The sequence below is a fragment of the Martes martes genome (genome assembly GCF_963455335.1).
Source record: "Martes martes genome assembly, chromosome: 18".
In the NCBI taxonomy this organism is placed as follows: domain Eukaryota; kingdom Metazoa; phylum Chordata; class Mammalia; order Carnivora; family Mustelidae; genus Martes; species Martes martes.
The window spans coordinates 40,434,527-40,454,123 of NC_137906.1; the positions used below are offsets into that span (position 1 = coordinate 40,434,527).

General features: G+C 64.1%; 1 protein-coding gene across 2 annotated transcripts in view; it reads left to right on the forward strand.

The window, feature by feature from the left end:
* The window catches only part of LMF1 (lipase maturation factor 1), an 84,442-nt gene that overhangs the window by 54,346 nt on the left and 10,499 nt on the right, over window positions 1-19,597 (forward strand). The window contains exons 4-5 of one of the 2 annotated variants that reach the window (XM_080831084.1): window positions 9,116-9,181; window positions 17,301-17,468. In XM_080831084.1, the coding sequence (XP_080687210.1) occupies window positions 9,116-9,181; window positions 17,301-17,468 (234 nt within the window). The remainder of the gene's footprint in view (window positions 1-9,115; window positions 9,182-17,300; window positions 17,469-19,597) is intronic. The other variant, XM_080831085.1, reaches the window with a different exon arrangement.

The window sequence follows — 19,597 nt, forward strand, 5'->3', positions numbered from 1 at the left end:
CCAGGATCGCAGCCTCTGGCCTCGTTGACACTTAGCTGTTTCTTCAGTCCAAGTATGGCCGCGCGGGGGCCAGGGCTTCAGCCTGCAGACTGGGGAGGGCGCGGACGGCAGGCCCTTAGCGGCAGGGCAGGGAGCAGCAGGACGCGCCCCGCGCTGCTCTCCTGCAGGCGTGAGGGGCGACCCGAGTGGGTGGGAGCAGCTGAGCCGTTACCTACAAAGTTGGCCTCCTCTTCGCTGTTGGTGTTCCCGCCCCAGGGGACGGAGCCAGGGGAGCCGGAAACACGCTCCCTATAGCCTCCCCCGGCACCAGGAGCCGGAAACCAAGCTTGGCCCATGAGCGGAAGGATGGGGACCGACCTCGCTGGCTCCCCAGAACGGAACGCAGAGGACCGAGCCATCTCACAGGTGGCATGCTAGGGCAGAGAAGCCAGACGCACCATCCAGGCCCTTGTGCAGGGCCTTCCAGAACGGCAGGGCCAGCCCGTGGCCACGGCCAGTGTTCTGGGAAATGTTTCTATTATGTTAGAAGATGTTACACTTCTCCAGGGTTTGGGGTGGGGACTGCTGGGGGGGGCACTCAGAGTCTCCTCTGCTGATGGGGTGGGGGAGCCACAGGCTTCCTGGTGGGACAGAAATCATTTTTTGAAACCTAAGGAGGTGAACAGCTGGGGGGCAGCCTCGGGGTAGACGGCCGGTGGGCCCCCATGTCGAGCAGAGACCTCTGTCTTTGAGGGCAGGGCTGGAGACAAAGCGGCAGGTTCTCCTTGGCGTGCCTCCGCTGAGTGCCAGAGAGAAACGTGTGTCCTCCACCCCTGAAGGACCACCAGCCCAGCTGGAAACTTCAGCTCGAGATAGGACCACAGGACCGGCTTCCTGGCCAACTCTGGGCACGACTGCAGGCACGGGCGGTATGGGGTGGGATGCCTCGCTTCGTTCGTCTCCTGCCCTTGGCGCTGCCGACAGAGAGGTTCCGTGACGCCCCAAACCCTCCCCTCCTGTTGACGAGCTAGACTCCGGCAGCTCCCTCCATGTGGCTGCGAGCCGGCCTGCTGGGGGCTTCTCCGGGGAGCGGGGCTCCTTCGCACTGCCGAGCTGGAGGGCGGCCGTGTGGTGCAGGCGACCCCCGGGCCCCCTCCCTCGGAGCCACGGCGCAGGTGCACTCCACGTGCTCCCCTGTGCCCTCCCGCTGGAATGGGGCAGACGCGTCCCAGGTGCGTCTCTGGAAAAGCTCTGGAACCTTTCTTGCCCGTTTCAGCTCAATTTTCTCTTTTAGATGCATAGATTTCAACCATATTAGCGTGAAGAATCTTTTTCACTTGCAGAAAATGGCAAAGAGCGTGGGTGTCTGACTCACCGTATTTAAGGTAATAGTTTGCCCTTAATTATGCCTTAAAAAGGTTTTCACTTTGTTCTCAAATCTCTGCTTTTGTCAAGACAGAAATGCGTCCGTGTTTGTAGCTCTGTTGGGACTGGCCGGTTTCAGCCGGGGCAGGCGGTCATGTGTGCAGCCGGCGTCCAAAGCCCGAGCACTTTGCATATGGTGCCTTCGTGCCCCGAGTCAGACCAGGCCGCGGGCTTCTCACGTGGCTTCAGAGTCACCGCTGTCCTGGCCCTGTGCTGTGGCGAGGGCTGAGCCCTCAGTTGCTGGAGTCCTGGCAAGTGAGCGGGACGGCAGCGAGGGGAGGCAGGACTTGGTTTCTGTTTGGACAGCCAAGACCATCTTCTTCGTGGCCCGCCTTCCGCTCAGCGCCCATCTGGCTGTGCACATGGCCTCGGTTTGCAGGCCACAGGCGGGCGCTCAGGGGTTCCTCCCGTGAGAACCCTGCGGCGGGCTCGCTGGCCCACGAGGAGCGTGTGCAGACCAGGCCGGGGCAGGGGAGGAGCGCTGCAACACGCCCCAGCGCGGGCCGATAAGGGCAGTCAGGGCACCGTGAGATCACCCTTGTGGGGGCGAGATCGCCCTTCTGGGGGTGCAGCCGCGTCTGGGCTCGGGCTCCGTTGGTCCGTGCGGCTTCCGTGTTTCTGCTCTGCAGTTCTTCCGACACGGCACGCAGCGCTTCTCCTGACTGTGCATTATTTTTACTCTTGCTTTACATTAGCCAAGAAATGAAACCCTCGGGGCCCCTGGGGGGGCGCCATCAGTTTAGTGTCCGGCTCTTGGTTGCGGCTCAGCTCATGGAGGTCTCGGTCGTGAGCTCGAGCCCCGCGTCAGGCTCACGCTCTGCAGGGAGTCTGCTGGAGATTCTCTCTCCCGCTCTCCCTCGCTCTTTGCCCCTCCACCCCTCCAAAAAAATTAATATCCTGAATTCTTAATGACCAGGTCACTGCTGAAATAAGCCATTTGCTTCAGGAGCTGCGCATTCTGCGGTGGCCGGAGCAGGTCGCCTGCATATACGGTGAATGGAGAGTGCGATGGCGGGGGGTGGGGGGCAGGTGCCAGAGCTCCCAGACGCCTGCCGGAAGCTGACAAGGCGTGAGCCTCCCTGTCCCATACAGGCCCCAGGTGGCCTGCAGGGAAGAGATGCCGGTGTGTTCTCCACGCGGCTCCGTCACGGGGTGACCGCTGAGCGCCCGTGCCGCTCGTGCTCACGGCTGTGTGCTCGCGCCAGTTGCAGCGCCCACCGTGGGGCCCTCCCACTGCTCCGTGTGTGCAGACTGTCCTGCAACCACGAGAGGAGGAAAAGAGCGAGGCCTCCGCACCTACATTTTTCAGGTCGGTATTTGGCAGAGGCAGGAGCCCCGGCTGGGCTGTGGCCACAGCCCCAGGAGAAGGTGCTGTCCTCAGCCCACAGGCGGGTGCGTCTGAGGCCCTTGCTGCGAGAGGCCGCTGTCTGCAGCCCGACAGCCTAGAGGAAACGGACACGTTCCGTCACACATGCACTTCCCAAAACCGAGGAGGAAACAGGAAACCTAAACCGCTCCGTGTCTGTTAAATACATTGAATCTGTAATCAGAACCCCTTCCAGAGAGAGAAGTGTGGGCCAGACGGCTTCTCAAGCAGAATCTACCAGACGCTGGAGGAGGGAACGGTCGTACTCCTACCCAGACTGTGCTGGAACACTTGCCAGGTCATCGTTCCATGACTGTGAAACCAGACTCGCGGCAGTCATTACAGAGCAGAAAGAGACCAGCATCCCCCTCCCCCAGGAGCAAAGCACAGAAACCCTTAGTAAAACACCAGCAAATCAAACCTAGCACCAAAGAAAGGCGCGGTCTATCTCGGGAATGCAAGGCTGGTTTAACGTTTGAAAATCAGTGAGTGCAGCTCACTCCGGTAACAGAAGTCCAAGACAAGCGCGCGATACAGTTCGACACCCCACCGTGATGGCGGGGGATGTCCTCCAGACACATCTGAAAGCCCGGCCGGCCCGTCCTGGCCGCTGGGGATAGGAGCGCTCACAGCCAGCAGACTGGGCCACTGTCTGTCCTTGCCCGCAGTCAGCGCTGTTAGAAGTCGTGGTGCAGGGAACCAGGAGAAAGACAGACAACGCGTAAAGCTTGGAAGAAAAATAATGACACTGTTGTTCACACGTGTGATCAGAGAAGCAGAAAACCCGGTGGCCTCTGAAAACCAGGCCGTGAAACGAGTGTGTGAACTTGGCAAGGCTGCAGGACACAAGGTCAGCTTGAAGCCAAGCTGTACTTGGTGTGCCGTGAAGGGGTCATTCCAAGAGAAGATCTAGGAAGTACCGCCTCCAGCCGCCACGAGGGCCACCGAGGCCGCGAGGGCGCCTGTCCGCGGCTGTCCGGGGCGCATGGGCGGCCGACACCGGGACGCACGCCTGGCCTCACAGGCAGGAAGACGCTGTCGCTGCCATGTGTTGTGTCCGCACGCGCGTGCAGATTTGAGGCCGTTCCTGTCACAGTACCAGCGGGCTTTCTGGAGAAGTCAACATGCTGACTGTCAAGTGTACACGGGGAAACAGAATTTTGGAAAAGAACGAAGCTGGGAGACATACCTCCTGGTTTTACAGCTTCACTGAAAACTTGTGTGGCATTGACCTCAGCTAGAGAAGTGGATCCCATCTCTCCTGCCAGCGGACACTCAGCCAAGGGTCCCAAGTCAAGTCAGCGGAAAGAGGAAAGCCCGTCTTCGCGACGGAGCCGAGGTGATGGGGAGTCTGCAAGCAAGGATGCTCGGGCGCGGTTCCATCCACACCAACTCTCGTACGAGATGGACTGGACGGAAGCGCAGAAGCCACTCCACCTCTAGAAGGCTCGGGAGAGCGCCTCGCGGAAGCGCCCCTCACAGCGAGTCCGTCCGTGTCCAGCCGAGGCGTGAGGTCACACGCTGGGGTTTGGCGGACACACACAAACGCCAGGAAATAAAGGTTCCCGAAGAGAACGCACTTGCACTTACCTTGGGGTAGGCAGAGACTCTCCGACAGAACACAAGGAGCAGTAACTGTTAGGAAAAAAGCGTTGCCGCCCATACTGCATTGATACTAACGTTTCTCCGATCGAAACACAGCACTGAGAAGAGAGACAAACAGGGCCCAGACCCAACCAAAGACTGGCGTCCGGAGCACACCGCGGGAGGAGGGCGGGCGCCGGGCTCAAGCACACGTGGAGGACGGACACCTGAGGAGTCCGGGCTGCGACCAGCACGTCCCATGGGTGGGCGCCTCGGGGGGCACGACGCTGGCTCGGGGACGGGATGCAGCCCCAGGAAGGGCGGTCGGCCAGCCCCCCTGTGAGCTGGCCTTGCACTCCTGCGGGTTTGCCGGCAGAAAGGAGAGCCTGCGTCCGCACGAGGGCTGGCACGCTCCCGCACGTCTGTTCACAACAGGCAGACCTCGGGACAACCATGGGTCCGGCGACACGGCGTAAATGGTGGTACCGGGGGCGCGTTCATAAGAGGCTGTGTGTGGACGTCCGGGGACAGGCAGAGCTGGTGCCGGCTGCAGCTGCCTCCCGCCCAGCAGGGCCTGGGCACACCTGGGAAGGGGTCCCCGAGAACGTTCTGCGGGAGGAGTGGCTGCATCCTGCATGGGCGACGGACACCTGACTGTATGCGGTTGTCGGGACCCACGGGACACTCACGATGGATGTTCTGTTTCACGTGGTCCTTGAGCCTGTCATTCAGAGCGTGTCGTGGGTTTTCTTCTCCCACACAGGACTTGCTGGCAAAGGCAGCCCCAGCCCTGGGGGACCCCGGCCCGGAGACCACCGACGCCCGGCAGACGCCGCGTGTGGGGCGCGGGCTCCGGGGCAGGCGGCGCGCTTCTCTCTTTAGCCTGACCCATGCATTTGGGCCGGGGCCCCTCGAGGCTCTGATGCTGGCTGGCAGCGGGACAGAGTGTTTCCGGGCACACGTGGAATGTGGGCCCCCACGTCTGCTCCTCACTGAAGCGGTCTGCTCCCTCAGTGTCCAAGCCGTACCCCTTGGGGGACTCGCCCCACTTCCGTGAGAGGGAGAAGGGGCTGTGGCGGCGAAGGCCCCCAGCTGCACCTGGGTCGGCTCTTTCCTTGGGAGGCGCAGTGGCTGCCTCGGGTGAGTAACCGGAGCTCTCTGGGAAGCAGTTCCGTGTCTGGGTGCCCCCCTCCTGAGGGTCTGGGTCCCGGCCGGCACTGAGGGGACAAGAGAGGTGCTGCCAGCCTCCTCGAGCTTCTGACCAGGGGGAGAAGTCAGGACCCTTCCTCGGACTCACACTCCTCCATAAAACTGCGTCAAACGTAATGAAGTAAGTGTCGCATGCCCCCATGAAGGCCAGCCCCGTGTGGCTGTCACCGGGTCCTTGCCGTCCCGGGATCCCCACTCTGAGAGGAGCGCGCGTCCTCCGACCTGCTTCGTCGCGTTCACGCGGACAGCAAAGCGAGGGGCTTTCCCACGAGAGCGCGCGGGAGGCCGGACCACACTCCAGGTTGGGGGTGCTCGGGGGGGGGGTGGTTCTGGAAAGAACAGTTGGTGGTGCTGTGACCTCTGGCCTCAGCTTCAGCCCCTGCCCACGGCCCCACGCTCGGTCCCTCGGCTCCTCTCTTCCTCAGAACAGCGTGGGCCTAAATGGGCAGCGAGGCCTCGTGGCTCGTGAGCGCGTGCGGTGCTCCCCCCAGCTGCTGGCAGCCCCTCACGGGCCGGGGCAGGAGGAGACGACACGGCACCGTCAGTCACCCCCACACACACACGACGCCGTGTTCCCGGCACCTGCCGGCAGTGCTGACTGTGCGCCCTGCGCGCTGGACCCCGGGGTGGCTTCTGCACCGCTGTCCCTGGGCCGGGAGAGTGCTGCCAGCACCTGCCACGGCGGGAGTCTGGAGGGGCGGGGTGCGGCGGGACAGCTCGGTCCGGAGAGGAGCCCAAGCGGTCCTGTGACCCCAGTGCCAAACAATAGCCCGTGACCCTGACCCTCACATGCACCCAAGACGTAGAGGTCCCCCCACTCGCCTGCTCAGCCCCCAGAGAAGAGAGATGGCGGGAAGCCCGAGTGGCGTCCCAGACTGCCAGGCCTGCCTACGGGAAGAGTGGCATACCCTTCTCAGCCCACGACCCCGTTAGTGTGCGCAGCCCAGGGTCATCGAGCCTTCTGGAACTCGGAGGGGAGAAGCCCCAGCGTGGCCCAGCCCCCGTGTTTGCAGAGGGAGGAGGCAGGGCTGCCCGTGGGACAGCGGGATGCCGTGTGCACTCAGGATGGGGCTGCTGCAGACGGCTCCCGCGTCTGGTGCCCCCCCAGGCCCGGCAGCACAGAGAAACAGAGGCCCTTCCTGCGCCAGGGCCTTGGGCTGCCTGTGTCCAAATGGGGGTGTCAGAAGCATGTCCTCGGACCCGTGAGCATCTGGAGAGGCCCGTCCACGTCCCTGGGCGGCTGCCTTCGTGCTCCTGCCTCCCCCTCACTGCTCCCAGGCCTGAGGCTGCCCCGGCAAGCCTGGAATGTTCCAGGACCTCGCACCCTCCCTTCCCCAGAGAGCAGGCATGGACAGCTGTGGTCACGTGGCTCTCTCTGGGTCTGGCCTGGTACTGGCTCGTCTGAGCCATTTTTTCAGAACTAATTTTGGGCTGAAAAAGGCTGACAGAAGTCTTTGTTCCTTTGACGCTCACTCAGGAAGGAAAAATCCGTGGAAAATCTGACATGTGCACTACAGGGAGAAGTCAGCGGATGGGGAGGAATATAATTACTCTCCGCTCCCGGAAGAATGTCTCAGATCTTTAAGTGTCTCGCATCAGCTTAGAACTTGAATGACGTTTTAATTATTTTGTTTTTTTCTTCTCTGCCTGGTTTGAGTCTCTAAAGAAACCCACTCTTGGATTCCGAGGGGTGCGGGGAGCAGAGCCTCGCTCACGGGGCTGTCGCGTGACAGCAGCTGCTCTCCCGCCCCGGGAGGAAGGACGCACTCGGGTCTGGACCACAGGCGCGCAGGTCTTCCTGCGTGGCCCACAGAGGGCCACCCAGGTGCCTGGCGGCTGCAGCTCTCTCTGGGGGCGCACGGGCCCCCCGAGGGGCCGGCTGGCGGGGGCGGCCGAGCACAGCGAGTACACGACCTGGTCCGAGCAGCCGATGGTCAGGGCTCGGGACACCGGGGTTCTCGGAGCTCTGGGACGTAGGTTTGTGATCCGGCCTTTGGCTGCATGTTGAGCTCCTGCCGAGCCCCTGTGCGTGGCCGGAGCGTCATTTCTCGGGCTTTGGAGGCCCCAGGGCCTGCCACATGTCCCTGGGACTTCTTGTCACATCTTGTCCCTGCCACTTTGAGTGTTGCTGTGTCCATGCCGCTCCCCACTCAGCACCCGTGTTGCCCCCCAGCACATCCTGTGGGCTCTGCGTCCCAACTCCTGGGTTCTGCCTGGACAGCCACAGAGCTGACACAGGACCGTCCTGTCCCTGCTCAGAGCCCTCACCACCCCAGGGTCCTTCCCTGCGTCGAAGTCCCATTTTACGTGTCGGCGGCGGGGCCACCACCCAGGTCTGCATCCACTCAGCTCGGCATTGCCGTGAGCCCACGGGACTACAGCCCACCGTCACGGGGTGTCCCTGAGAAAGCAGAGCTGAGGCTCTGGCGGCCACCCTCTCGGCCTCAGCCCTGACCTCAGCCCTGGCCAGCTCCATCCCTCCCCAAACCACACTGACATGGTGGCCCCAGTGACCATGGGCATCGTCCACCACAGCCTTTCCTGGTCTTCTCCGCTCCGGACACGCCAGTCCTCGGCATCCCTCACCCCCGCTGCCTGGCGCGTCCATGCAGTGCTCCGCACTCCTCCTCCAGCTCGTCCCGCTCCTCCGTGGCTGCCCGCCCTCCTGCCGAGGAGCCCGGCGCCTCTCCTCTGCCCACGCTGGCCCGACCAAGGCAGGCCCGCTCCCGTGCCGGGCTGGGCCTCTGCGGCGGAGTCTGCCGACGGGGCGGGCGGGCAAAGCTGGTGGGCCTCGGCCGGAGCAGCGGCGGCTGTAAAAACCGGCATCACGGGCGAGCCCGGCCCCGTCCCATGCTGGCTTCACCGGCCGCGTGCCTCCTCGCCTTCTCGGAACCACGAGTCCACGTCTGGGCCCCAGCGGAGCTTCCGGTGCTGGCGGGGACAGCCTCCGACTCAGGAAGGGAGCCGTGAGTTCCCGAGAGGAAGTGGGGAGCAGGCACGGTGCCGGGGAGCTCGGCCGCGGATCATTCAGGACCCTCCCGTTCCCTGGACGCTCGGGGGCGCGGGCACCCGCTTTCCCCACGCGCTGCAGGGAAGTGAGCGCTCGGGCCGCCGGGAGAGGATCTGCAGGTTCTGAGCTTCCGAGTCGCTCGCCGCCCTCCTGAGACACGCAGCCCCGTTCCTGGCTCCCTCGGCCTCCGGCGTCCGTCCAGCCGTAGCTTTGCCTGACTGTCCGCTTCAGAGCCTCCGAAGTGCGTTCCTGCGATGACACTCAGAGAACCGGAGTTTCAGGGAGGCACAGAGGGTACCGCGTTTACCCGAGAAAGCCGGTAGCTGGACGCATCACGCGCACGTTGGACTTGGCCGTCGAGGGCCTGGCCGTGCCGTTGCTGTGGCCGCTTACGTCTCTCCTGTTGCGCATCTCAGGCAGGAGACGCCCTCCCGCCGCTGCCCTGAAGCCTCTTGGGCTGCACCTGTGGCCAGTTTGCACGTCCCCGGGACCACTGGCAGCCTCGGGAGCGGCTCACCCTTCTGTCTGTCTTGCCTTGGCAGGGCCTGATCAAGATCCGGGGGGACCGGTGCTGGCGGGACCTCACCTGCATGGACTTCCACTATGAGGTAAGCTGCACGGCGGCCACCGATCCAGCTTCCTGTCCCCGCCCGCCCCATCCAGGGGCACCGGCCCCCATACCACAGGCACAAGCCTCTCGGAGGCCCCAGCTCAGTTCCCGGAGGCCCCTCCTGCTTGCTCCCTCGTCAGGGCACAGGCAGGTCACCCGGGGGCCTGCAGGACGTCCCATGTGCTGGGCTGGCGGGGGGGTTCCTGGCCCCCGCGGCTGTGGTCCAGGGGTCCTTTCTGGCTGTGGGCACTGGTCCCTCCACCGCTGCGCATGGTCCTGCCCAGGTACCCCCCGCTCCTGCCATCGGGGCTGCCACACACGCCTCCAGCAGGAGTACACAGTGGGGAGCTGCTCTGCCACACGCCCTGCTCCCCACATCAGGGCACACGGACGCGGGGGGGAGGTGCAAGTCCTGCTGTCCTCAGAGGCCCATGGCCCCCTCCCCCACCTCGACCCCCAGTTTTAGGCAGTCGTCTTCCCCGCCCCCCACTCCCTGGGACCCCACCCAGGTCCAAGCCCCTCCAGACGTTCCTGTCCCTGCTGCCCGCTCACATGTCTGTGGGGGGCTGGGACCGTGTCTCCCCATGAATGAATTAACCCGAGGGCGCTTGGGTCAGAGCGACCTCATCCACTTGTCCGTGGACACAGCAAATGCCTGTCACGGTGTCCTCTGCCCCTTGTCGGCCACAAAAACACTGGCGCCTGGAGCGCCACCTTCAGATGGGACACTTGCTCCCTGTCTCCTCACGGTGACGCAGCGGCTGTCCTGTAAACGCTGCTGGGACCGCCCCACGCCTCCTGCGGCTCTTCAGTCCTCCGTGTGTCAGAGCTGCTGCCTCCCGAGTCCTGGGTGCGTCTGTGGCTGTCACCTGTTACCCAGCCTGGCAGCAGGGACGTCCCACAGGGGTGTGTTTGGCAGGGAGATCAGACTGGGGAGATCCGACTGGAGATCTCTCCCCCTCCCACCAGACTCCCCTCCCCTCCTGCCCAAGGGCCCGTGAGTCCCTCCCCTGTGTGCTATGCCCGTGGCCTTGGGTGCAACCGAGGGCACAGCTGGGGCTGCTGAGCCACGGCCCCCACCAAGCACAGCGGAACCTTCCTCTCGCGTTCCCACACCAGCCCCAGCACCGGAGGCTTCTATTGTCTCTCCGGCTGGTGGGTCCGACCTTTAACCGCACCCCTGGGACACGGTTACCAGCTGTTTTGTCCCGTAACTGGGGGAGGGTCTGGTAACCTGGAAGTAATTTGAATCAAGGTTGACGTTATCGTGAAAGCTATGGATGTTCACTTGGCAGAAGCCGTGACTCGGTTACCTCCAGCGGGGCGGGGGAGCGGGGCTAGGGGCCTCTGGGCTCTGTGCCCCGGTGGTTTTACTGATGTTATAGGAAGAGTATGTTTTTGTGTGTGTCCTGGGGACTGGGTGAGTCGGCGCTGGGGCCCGGAGGGGAACGCAGTCTGGCGTGTGCTCCTGGTGCAGCCCACGCCCTGGGGTCACCGGGAAGGGCAAGCCCCGCCAGACCAAGGCCAAGTCTATGAGATGCAGGGACAGGGCGTCAGGGTCAGTGACGGTCACCGCTGCAAGTTCTCATATTTGAGCCCGGTCCGTGCCACTCCCTGCTCTTCATACAGACCCTTGCTGCCCGTCCTCCCGCGGCCACACTGGCTCACATGCTCCTAAGGAAGCGACCTCACAGCTTGACTCCGTTTCCCCCACGTGAGTAACAGCCCCGAGGTTGTGGTCAGATTCGTGGCCCATGTACTAGAGCGTGCGCTCGGGGAAGCTGGTCCGTCGGCGCGACCGAGTTCCCAAACGGGTGGGGGCTTTGCATGTGGTTTTCGGTTACTCCTTTCTGATTTAGTTGACCATTTTCAGAGATGGTGTGTGTCACAGTCGATTTCAGACCTGTGTCGTGGCCCAGAGCGTGGCCTCAGTGAGCGCTGCCTCTGAGCAAACCGCAGGAACGTCCGGCGCTGCACGAGTGCTCACGAAGTCGGGCCGCGGGCTCCGCGCCCCCGGTCTCCCGCCCCGCCGTCCGCTCATCCTAGTACGCTTCAGAGAAGGGCCCGAAACGTGCAGCAGTGACTGTGGGCGCGTGGGCCCCAGCTGTGGTGTCTGCCGCCTGCGCGGTGGGCCTAGAAGCTCTGGTACAAGGCGCCTAAGTATCGGCGCCCTGTGGCCTCCTGGTGATCCTCAGTGGCCTTAAGAAACCACCTTCCGTCCCTGGTCTCTGTGCTTCTGACGGCCGCCCCCGAGCACCCTCGCCTCTCACAGGCTGCTGTGCCGGGTCTTGTCTAAGGGGGTCTGACAAATTCAGCCTTTTTTTTTTTTTTTTTTAATTTTATTAATGCGGGGCACCTGGGTGGCTCAGTGGGTCAAGCCTCTGCCTCCGGCTCAGGTCCTGATCCCAGGGTCCTGGGATCGAGCCCCGCATCAGGCTCTCTGCTCAGCGGGGAGCCTGCTTCCCCCCTCTCTCTGCCTGCCCCCCTGCATACTTGTGATCTCTGTCTGTCGAATAAATAAAATCTTTAACAAAAAAAAAAAAAAAGATTTTATTAGAGCGTGAGCAAGAGGGGGGAGGGGCAGCGGAGCGGGGAGCCGGCCGCAGGGCCCGAACCCAGGTCTCTGAGGTCACGACGAACCGCCCGGGCAGCCCCAGCTTCTGCCTCGCGGTGCATTTGGGCCGGCCGCACCAAGCTGCGCTTCGACCTGGTTTCCGACACCGTCGCTGGCTCCTTCTCCCGTCCGTCCTTCCGCATCGCCTGCGGCTTCTCTTGGGTCGCTCCGTTCTCGCCATGGATCCTTGGCTTTTGGCTCGCGAGCGCGGATGTCAGGGTTCACGGCGCATCTCGGGTGCGTCACCGCAAGCCTCTGAGTGACGCGCTGCTCCCGTGAGCCGTGGGGACTGGCAGAGCTGTGGCCGCGATGCCCTTTCACTCTCCCTCCTGGCCCCCCATGGCTGTGGTCACACAGTCCCTGTCCCAGAAACCGCGTGCCACGGTGCTCCTGTGTTCGTCCACGTACTTGCCACTTCCAGGGCTGCCCACTCTGTGCCGATCGGACCCGGCCCGCCGTCCCCACCCCGCCTGCCGGACGCCCCTCACTTTGCGTGCGGGATCGCTGCAGGCGGGCTCCGCTCTGAAGGCCTCTCTCCCGCCTGCCTGGGCGGTGTGCGACAGGTACAGCGTGCGGGGGCAGACTGCCACCTGTCCCTCGAAAACAAGGCTGGGACCCAGCCTCTCCCCACAGTTGGGCAGGAAGAGCCCCCGCAAAGAGGGGTGGTGGGCGGCAGCTCTTGGGGGTGCCAAGCTCACCGCAGCTCATCCCGGTGTCCAGTCCTGCCCCACGGCGCTGTGACTGCTCCTGTCCCGTGGGCCCTGGGGCACCCCGTCACGTTCATAGCTCGTTCCTCCTGCATCGCCCATCATCTGGGTGGGCGGGGGCGGCAGCCATCTGGTGGCCCGAGCCCCCGAGATGAGCACCCACGCGGCCACCGCTGGCTCTGCCTTGGCCTCACTCGGGACGGAGCCTTCAGCCCTGACATCTGGGGCCCCACCCGTCCCAAGGCCCGTGGGGAGCCAGCCGGCAGCCCTGCGCAGACACCGTCCATCTCTGGGTTTTATCTTGAGACCCTCACCGGCCAGGTGCCAGCAGTCTCCCCTCCTGCCGTCTGGGGGCCACCAGCAGGCGGACGCCTCTAGTGGACGGGGGAGGCCCCCCACCCCACAAACATACGGGGACTCAGACTTCCCAGCGGCCTTTCTGTGGATACCTCGGCCCCGGGCTCCGCGAGGGGCAGGGGGCCTGGGCAGGCGGAGGGCTCGCGACTCAGAGTCTCCTGATGGAACAGAACGCAGGCGGCTTGAGGATTTTCAGAAGTTTGTTCTTCAGACAAGAATTACACGTACACCCTTCCTGACTAAAGCCTCAAACACGTCATTCACAGCCTTCGAAATGGCAAAATGGCTGAAAAAGCCATTTCTGTGTCTCGGACTCACCCCTGAGGGCCTGGAAAGGAAGGTGTGGGAACACGCATGAAGGAACGTCGCTTTCCCCAAACCCTACAACTGTTTTTATCACCCTTGGTGTTTTTCTTTTTTGAAAGTGTCTCTTCTTGAGGGAACCAGCTGTGAAGTGTTCCCGGGGTCAGGGCTGGCCGGCCGCCAGCATCCAGGCTGCACGGCACTCGGGCCATGTGGCCGCAGGGGTGAGCGTGGCCGCGCTTCCCGCCAGAGGCAGCACCGGGCACCCCTTCCCCCGCTTTATGGGGTGCGACGTTCCAGACGCCGTTTCCAGGGTTTACAGCCAGATTCTACAACAGCGGGGTTTTTCCCAGCTACGGTGCAAACAAAAATAAAACTGTCCCAAGCTTGCAGGAGCAGGGAGGCCTCGAGACCCTCCCCGGCCGTGCCGCGAGGGCAGGTAGAGCCGACACGCCCCCGCCCAGCAGGTCGTAAACCCACAGGAGGAGCCCAGTCCCAGGCAGTGCAGGCGCTGGAAGACAGAGCCGTCCCTGGAAGGAATTCCACGCCGCGGCTAGCGTCCATCCCCAGGCATCGGCTGGCATTTCCGCAGCACAGGGGGGCCCGGCCGCTCTGGGCTCACACCTGCCGACCCCAGCCGTGCAGCTGCTCCCTGGCTGTGCTGGTGGGGACACTTCCGCCGAGCATGGCTTCTCGGCACTCCCCAGGCGTGCGCGGAGCAGAACTGGCAGCCGCTGCCCCACAGAGGGGATACGCTTGGGCTGGAGCCCTTCTCCGAACCCTGACCTGCCCCCGCAGTGCTCTCCGTCTGGGCTCCCGCCGCTGCAGCCATGACCTGGAGGCTACGGCAGGTGCCCCACCAGCCGGGTCCCCTCCTCATCCCTGATCCCAGCGGCCAGCCTGCAGAGGACGCCGTGAGCCCGCCCTGGTGGACGGAGCCTTGCTGCCCAAAGGTGGGGCCGGTGCCCAGAGGCCTCAGGGGCCGCTCTGCCGCACTCCCTGACCCAGACAGTGTGTTTCTTCCGGCAGATGCTGAAGCAAGTCGTGCACTCTGCCTCGTCGCCGCCCGCACCCTGGCCGGGCGCCCTCCGTGGGGAGGAACGGTCGCAGGAGGAGGCCCGGCGGCAGCTTCTCCCGGATCCAGCGAAGTGTGGCTTCCCTCCCCAGGCTCCAAGCAAGCGCGGCGAGTTCTGTTTCTTTCTCTTTATACACGCATCCTGCCCTCAGCCAGGCCTGCCGTCCCTGAGGAGTCCTAGAAGGTGAACGGCCGTCGCTAGGGCCCTTCCTGGGTGCGGGACGGCCCCACACCTCCAGAGACGCAGATGTGACCCAGCGGTGCGGGGACTTCTAGGGGGGTGACTGCTCCGAAGGCAAAGGGAAACACGTCCTCTCCCTGCATCTGTGCTCGTTCCCCTCACGTGTGCATCCTGTCACCACGGTGGCCTCGACAGTCATGTGCCTCAAGTGGCTTTACAGAAGCGAGCCCGCCAAAGACTTCGCAGAACTGGCACCAAGACCTTTGTCCTTTTCGGCTATTTGTGGGCCGTCCGCGCTGGAGGGCAGAGCACACGCGGCTGCCTGTCTGGAGACCCTGTGGGCCAGTGAACGGGAAGGCCGCATCACAGGGACACGCGCTGCACTTACCCGCCCAGGGGCAGTGGCCGCCACGTGTCCCGTCCACCAAGTGTCAGCTGCACGTCGTTCCTGGGTTGCTCAGCTGGGGACTTGGTGTGGCAGAAGCCTCAGGAGGGAGCAAAGAGGGCTCAGAGGCCGCATGGCAGGGGGGCCCTTCGTGCTCACGGGTGGGAACAGGTGTCGGTGGCCGAGAGCCCCTGGGGTAGACGGGGAGAGACGTGTCTGCCTCCCTGTGCTGCAGAAATCCGCTCAGAGCGCGGGGGGCGCTCAGCCCCGTGAGCGAGACAGCGCGGGCGCGGCAGTGGGGGGCGCGGCCACTCCCCTTTCTCTCTACTTCCGCCCACGGAGGAGCCCAGAGACAGTGACCCTCACGGCCAGGCTGAGCGCCTGCTCCCGGCCTCCCCTTGCAGAGACCAGGGCTCCTCGGGGAAAGAGAGGCACCAAGGGGCGGTGGCAGCAAGGGGTTCTGGTGACCCTGGAACATCTTTAGGGCCAGAAAGTGGGGAGTCTCTGTAAGGGCCATGGACACGTCAGAAGTGGCCGTGAAGAAAGCCCACGTGGCCCCCTGAGCGCTGATAAACGGGCCGGAGGCACACTTGACCTTGCGGTGGAAAGCCAGCTAACGAAGGCAGAAGGAACAGTGGACCCGAAGTCACCACTCAGTGGCCAAGGGAACCCCAGATTCTGGTGAGAACCGTCACCGGATGCTGGAACACGGGAGGCTGCTTCTGTCCACGTCACAGTGCCGGGTGGGGCCCGACGGACACCCCCCAACCGAGAAGTCTAGGCGCAGACCACCATGCCACCCTGGGTCCCCGGGACAGCCCCGTCACCCCTGCGGGCCTCCTGCCAAGAGCATGTGCCCCAGACCCGCCCTGAGGGACACGGGGCACGTGAGCTTGGCTGTGTCCTGACGTTCAGATGAGAGGCTGGCGAGCTGCGGGACTGCAGGCGACATGGCCTGGGGCCGCTCTTACACCGGTCAGGCCCGCGGGAGCGCTCGCCCTTCACGCTCAGGTGCCGCGGGGCTGAGCCGCCCGCTCCTGCGGTGGCGAGTGGGAGAGCGTGGACGCGGAGTGTGCCATTCGGGGGTTTTCTTTCCTGTTCTGACTTTCCTCTGAGTCAGAAATTGTGTCCGAATGAAAAGTTAGCAAGGGAAGGAACTGGACGGGACAGTGGCCCTTGGCGGCCGTCCTTCCTGGGGCCATCTCCGGCCCTGAGTGGCGGGCGGGGGCGGTCAGCCGAGGGCTGCCGTGCGCGCGACTTCCTCCCGCGGCCTCTTACCCGATCCCGCCGCCCGCGTGTGCGGGCAGGAGGCTCCGTGCCCCGGGGGCAGCACAGGGCCGGCGCACATGGACCCGCGGCACAGGCACCTCCTTGTGTCCGGGGTGGGGGGGGAGCACGCCCAGGGTAGGGGTAGCAGAGCCCGCAGCCGGCCGAGCTGGGGAGCCGGGTGCGGCCGGCGCGGGGCTGCAGGGGCAGGGGCTGAACCACCCGTGACAAGTAGAAGCCATTTTGTACCAGAAACACGTTTGAGTTTCAAAACTGGAACCAGGTCAGCCCAACCACTATTGCCCGTTGTCCCTGTGGCCCCAGCACTCCCCTCACTCAGATGGCGACGTCATGGCCACGCTGGGGGGGCGTGGAGAGAAGTCACCGGGGGGGAGAATGGGGCACACGAGGGGCTTGTGTTCAGAACCCACAGTGGCGAGGAGAGGAACGAGACCACGCCCCTGGGCTGGGCCCCCCCACACCTGCTTTTGGATGCCCTGGGTCCCAGACCCGGGTGGGGTGGTGGGTGAGCCGGGCCGCACGTGGGTCCTGGAATCGGAGCGCTCTGGGTGGTGGTCTTCTCGCTGATGGCCGCGTGTCCCCACCCGGGCATCCGGCTTGGGTGGGAGGCTCCCAGCCTCGGCTGCCGCCGGGGGTCTGGGGGAAGACAGGGCCACTGCGGTCAGAGGCACAGGGCCTGTCGGCTGGGTCCTGGGGCGGCCGGCACCACGGCTGAGTCAACACGCAGGCCCCCCGGGACGCTCCACCCCGCCCCCTCACACATGCCCGGGGGCTGTTCCCGGGAACACACGCGAGGCCGGAACCCCCAGCTTCCACCGGCCTCCAAGCGGAAACCCCGCGCGCGAGCGCTGACCTGAGACCTGGGTTCCCCTAGTGCCCATCCCTTTGCTCCTGGGTCCCCAGGACACTCGGGGTGCCCCCGGGGGTCAGCATCAGAATTAAAGGAGACCAGACAGGGGGAGGGCGCCCGTGATTCACACCCTGAGGCTGACACACTCGGTTCCAGGTCTGGCATCTCGGCCACGGGCATCAGAGCCGCCGGAGCAAGGTCCACGGGACCGGCCTCCCCTGAGCCTTTCCCAGCCGGGACACTCTCCTGGGACAGCCAGTGGGCACAGGGTGGGCAGGGCCGGGGGGAGGGGGCGGGCAGAGGTCCCCTGCGGGGTGGAGCTCCAGGCTTGGCTCACGGGCCTCCTTCTGTCCCCCAGACGCAGCCAGTGCCCAACCCTGTGGCCTACTTCCTGCACCAGTCCCCATGGTGGGTCCACCGCTTCGAGACACTCAGCAACCACTTCCTCGAGCTCGTGGTGCCTTTCTTCCTCTTCTTCGGACGGCGGATGTGCACCCTCCACGGGGCCTTACAGATCCTGTTCCAGGTGAGCCCACACCTGCGTCATCCTGTAACTGCATCCCGAGAGGAGTCTCCACCGGGAGGACAGGCAGATGGCCCGGGACGTGCTCCTCCCTTGCGTCCAGGAAGCCGTCCGTGGTGGGTTCTAGGGGTGTCCTCCCACGGGGTCATCCCTCTCCTGGGTTAGCCGTCCAGCCCTCGTCAGTCGGGCTCTGAGGCAGAGGCTGGTGCTGCTTTATGTTCACGTGGACAATGGTCCTGAGCCCTCAGCCCGCCGCCCTGCCCGTTCCCTGCCCCACCGGCCGTCAGTGGCACCAAGCACACTCCCCCGTGAGCAGCGCCTCCACAGCCGCCATCTGGGGCCTCCACTTTCTGGGCCTCTCCTTCCCCTCAACTGGGGGGGGGGCATCTGCTTGTTGATTCCCAAGAACAACTCTATCGGGACTTGTGAATTCCTTGTAATTTATTTATTTATTTTTTAAGATTGTATTTGACAGAGACAGTGAGACGGAAAACAAACGGGGGAGTGAAAGAGGCAGAAGCAGGCTCCCCACTGAGCAGGGAGCCTGACGTGGGACTCGATCCCAGAACCCCGGGATCAGGACCCGAGCTGAAGGCAGACACCTAACAACTGAGCCACCCAGGCGTCCTGTTTCCTTGTAATTTAAATTCAGGCGGCCGGCCTGGAGGTCATCATTAGCTTTGGAGACGTAGTGTCCAAAACTCACGGATTCTGATTGCTCTGTCGCAGCTGCTGTCCTTGGGGGACAGCTCGCAGAGAAGGGCACAGAGCGTGCGTGTTCTGGGAAGCGCGTGCCCTGCCTCGCCTGCCCACGGGGAGAGCTGCGGGCCGTGGGCCGGGGAGGGGCCTCCGCCTCGGGCTGTGCCCCCTCCCTGGGTCCCGGAGTCGGCTGATCTGTTGTTCCATCGGTGGAATTTCCGGGTGTTTCCAAGTCTTTGTGGTAACAGATAAGGCTGCGGGGGGGGGGGGGGGGCATGTGTGTGAAGGGAGGCTTGTGTCCAGGCGGGCATGACTGCCGTGGTACCGCTGTCCTATCTAGAGCAGCGAGTTGTGCAGACGGACAGCACATTCAGGAGGCCAAATTTATTAAAAAGTCGGCGGGGCGGGGGGGGAGTCGGCGGCTGCGAGGGGGCTTATGCGCTCTAAAATCTCGCAGCCCCGAATACGCTTAGGGGTAGACGTATGAAATCATTAACCACGTCCTGTTGCCAGTTTCTAGAAACGGCCCACTGCAATACAGACGCAAACGCGCGGGGTTAAGCAGGCATTCAGGGCGGGGGTGCCTTCCCCGAAATCACTAGGTCTGCGGCATCTTGCAGTTTCTTAAGGTTGCAATGACACGGGCGTAGGGACGCGATGTGTTACGAAATGCCCATGACTTGTAAACGCGCCGTGACGTACACTTAGTGCGTTTCCTAGGGGTCTCACCGTCCCCTGCCCTCCAGCCCCCGACCCCCACTCGCTTCACCTCCTCCCCGACTGTGCTGCGTGTCCACCTTTGTCCTTTGGTCCTGTCGGCTGTCGTGTGGCCAAGGGCCTGACGGCGGGCGGTGGCACGCGGGATCCGGCGGGAAGCCCCGGCGGTGTCACGGGACTGACTTCCTGTCCTCGACCACAAGGCTGGTCCCCGTGGTGGCTGTGTGATGGGCGCAGGAGCTCTCGTCCGCACTGGGGTGCGTTCGTACGAGGCACCTCGTTTTTTTGACGCTGTAAACGCAGTCTTTAACTGAGACGTCTTCCTCCGTGCTGCCCGAGTGTGCCCATGCCATGGACACTGCCGTCGCGTGCGCCGGCCTCTGCGCCGGTCAGTCCCGGTCGGCCGTGTGCTCGCCCCGCGCCGGCAAGTCGAGCTCCGCGCATCTGCTCCCTGGGGCTCAGGCGGTCCGGGCCCTGCCCCCCCGTCCCGGTGCTCGGGCAGCCAGCGCCGGGTTCCCGCGTGCTCTCGAGGGCCCCAGCGGGGAATGCCGGCATGGGCCACCTTCCCCAAGTCCCGTCTGTTTCTGGTTTCCTTGGGCTATTTTTAGTCACCGAATTAAACACATGGTTCTCTCTGCACCCGCTGTGAGAAGGTCACTTCACGCTCCTGAGTGGCCAACGCAATCCATCACGGTTCACCTCCCAGGACAAACGCT